Below are 3,357 nucleotides of genomic sequence, written 5' to 3' on the forward strand. Positions count from 1 at the left end.
AACACCTTTTGGCTTTCATTGCGAAGGACAAATATGAGAACGGATGCAAAGATGAGCTCAAGAAATATTGTGAAGATTTGAAGAAAGTAGATGGTGGTCTGAATGTGAATGAGAAAGTTAAAGGATTTTGTGAAGATGGAAAACAAGACGAAAAATGCGCAGGCTTGAAAGACGAAGTTAAAAAAGTATTGGGAACTTTTAAAACGGAACTTGAAAAAGCATTGCAAGAGACAAAAGATGAAAATTGTAAAAAATATGAAGAAAAATGTATACTTTTAGAAGAGACGGATTATGATGTTATTAAGGAGAACTGTGTCAACTTGAGGGAGAAATGTTACAAATTGAAGCGTGAAAAGGTGGCAGTGGAGCTCCTTTTGAGGGCGCTTGGAGGAGATGTTAAAGATAATAAATGTAAAGAAAAGATGGAAAAGGTTTGCCCAGTGTTGAGCCGAGAAAGCGACGAATTGATGTTTTTCTGCCTTGATCCGAGTGGAACGTGTGGAGAGCTGAAAGGGAAATTGGGTACTGTTTGCCAGCCTTTAAAAGAAGATCTTAAAAATGGCGAATTAGCGGAGAAGTGTTATGAAAGACTTGAGAAATGTCATTTTTATGGAGAAGCGTGTGATAATACAAAATGTCAGGTCTTTGAGGAGGAATGCAAGAAAAATAATATTACATATAAAGCGCCAGAATCTGATTTTAGTCCGGTAAAACCGAGTGCGTCGTTGTTAAGAAGGATTGGGTTTGATGATGTCTATAAAAAAGCTGAAAAACATGGGATTATTATTGGAAAAACAGGAGTGGATCTACCAAGGAAGTCAGGTACAAAATTTCTGCAAGATCTCTTGCTACTGTTGAGCAGAAATGGGAATGAGAAGGAACCAGATAAAAAGTGTACCGAAGCGTTAAAAAAATGTGGTGCTTCTGAATATTTGAATACTGAATTGAAAAAGTTATGTGAAGATCAAAAGAAAGACGAAAAATGCAAAGAATTACTAAATGTAAATGTAAAAGAAAGATGTACAAATCTCAAATTAAAACTTTATCTGAAAGGATTGTCTACGGAATATGATGATCAAGAATCAGATCCTTTATCGTGGGGACAGCTTCCAACCTTTTTTATAAAAGGAGAGTGTGCAGAACTTGAGTCGGAATGTTTCTATTTAGAAAATGCGTGTGATAATGAGATTGATCAAGCATGTCAAAATGCAAGAGCAGCGTGCTATAAAAAGGGACAAGACAGGATGTTGAATAAGTTCTTTCAAAAGGAATTGAAGGGAAAGCTTGGTCTTGTAAGATATCGTAGCGATCCTAAAGATTGTAAAAAATATGTGGTAGAAAACTGTACAAAACTTAAAAAAGATAATAGATACCTTTCAAAATGTCTTTATCCTAAAGAACTATGTTATGCGGTTTCAAATGATATTTTTCTTCAATCCAAAGAGTTGGGTGCGCTTTTAGATGATCAAAGGGATTTTCCATTAGAAAAGGATTGTCTTGAATTGAAGGAGAAGTGTGATGAACTTAGTAGTGATTCATTATTGAATTTAGAAAAGTGTATAACATTGAAAAGACGCTGTGAATACTTTAAAGTTTCAGAGAGATTTAGAAAAGTATTTTTAGAAAAAAAGGATGATTCATTAATGACTCAGGAAAACTGTACAAAGGTATTGCATGAGAAATGTGATGCTTTATCTAGGAGGAGAAAGAATTCATTTAGTGTTTCATGTGCTTTACCAGAAGAAACATGTAGTTATATGGTATACCATACAAAAGATGAATGTAGTAATTTAAGAGACAACATCAAGAATGGAGGAATTGTAGGAAAAATTGGAGGAGCAAATGGGAATGAAACAGCACTTGAAGAACTCTGCACAACATGGGGCCGACATTGTCATCAACTTGTGGAGAACTGTCCGGAGCAGTTGAAAAAAGAAGGTGATAACAAAGATCATAACTGTGACAAACTCGAAGAAAAATGCAGTGAAACTTTTGAAAAGTTGAAATTGGAAAAGGAGCTGACTCATCTGTTGAAAGGAAGTTTAAAGAGTGAAGATGAATGTAAAAAAACATTAGGAGAGCGTTGCACTGAGTTGGAAAAGAAAGGAACATTCAAAATTCTGCTTAGTGATTGTAAAGAAGATAAGAAGCAAAATGTTTGCATAAAATTAGTTAAAAAAGTACAAGAGAGATGTCCTACTTTAAAAACCGATCTGGAGAAGGCGAAAAAAGAGTTGAAGGACAAGAAAGATGAATACGATGATGTCAAACAGGCAGCAAAAGAATCTACGGAGAAAGCTAAGTTATTACTATCGAAGCCTCGAGAAGCCGTAACGCCAAGTGGGCAGAATAGCAATGGTTCTGCACCAGTATCACCGCCTGCACCAGAATCAGGGTCATCATCATCACCAGCAGAGTCACCAGTACAGCCACTACCACCACCATCAACTGGTGGAACACCAGGAGCACCAGATGGAACATCAGGCACACCAAGCAGTGGAACGACGGGCTCTGCAAAACTTGGACTCGTTAAAAGAGCATATGTAGATGGAGGTGTATCAGAAGCAGAGGTAAAAGCATTTGATGCAACGACGGTAGCATTGGAATTGTATTTGGAATTGAAAGAGGAATGTAAAGCTTTACAACTAGATTGCGGTTTTAGAAAGGAATGTGAGGAATCTAAACAAGCTTGTGAAGAAATAGACAAGTTATGCGAAGGAATAAAACCATTAGAAATTAAGCCTCATCATACAGAGAAAATAACAGAAACGAAGACAGAAACGAAGACGGAAACAAAGACGGAAACAAAGACTGATGGCAAGGCTGATGAAAAGACCGTTGAGAAGACTGTTACGGTAACCAAATCGGGAAGTGGAGGAAAAGTAACAGAAGAGTGTACAATGATACAGACGACAGATACATGGGTAACACGTACGTCATTGCATACGAGTACGACAACGAGTACGTCGACAGTGACGTCTACAGTGACGTTGACGTCGATGAGAAAGTGCAAGCCTACAAAATGTACCACCGATTCAAACAAAGAGACAGATAAAGGAGGAGAAGGAGAAGAAGATGTAAAACCGAATGAGGGAATGAAAATAAGAGTCCCTGATATGATTAAAATAATATTGTTGGGAGTGATTGTTATGGGGATGATGTAAAATGAATGAAAAAAATGTTAATAGAATGAAAATGTGCATATATCCATTGTTTATATATAATAGAAATCTAAATGAATGAAATGAAGTTTTAATTATAACACACCATCTTAGTTCGAAACTATGCTTTATCGGGTAAAGTTTAAGCTTATCGAAGAGCTAAAGTTTATGATTAATGATAAGAACAACTCTAAGT

General features: G+C 36.4%; 1 protein-coding gene across 1 annotated transcript; it reads left to right on the forward strand.

Annotated features, from left to right (window-relative positions):
* Positions 1-3,164, forward strand: T552_03722 (hypothetical protein; the record flags this gene model as incomplete). The annotated part of the gene is made up of 1 exon (XM_018372071.1): positions 1-3,164. A coding segment is annotated over one exon (3,164 nt), but the record flags the coding sequence as incomplete, so codon positions are not given.
* Positions 3,165-3,357: the final 193 nt, after the last annotated feature.

This window comes from Pneumocystis carinii (assembly GCF_001477545.1).
Source record: "Pneumocystis carinii B80 chromosome Unknown supercont1.39, whole genome shotgun sequence".
NCBI lineage: Eukaryota > Fungi > Ascomycota > Pneumocystomycetes > Pneumocystales > Pneumocystaceae > Pneumocystis > Pneumocystis carinii.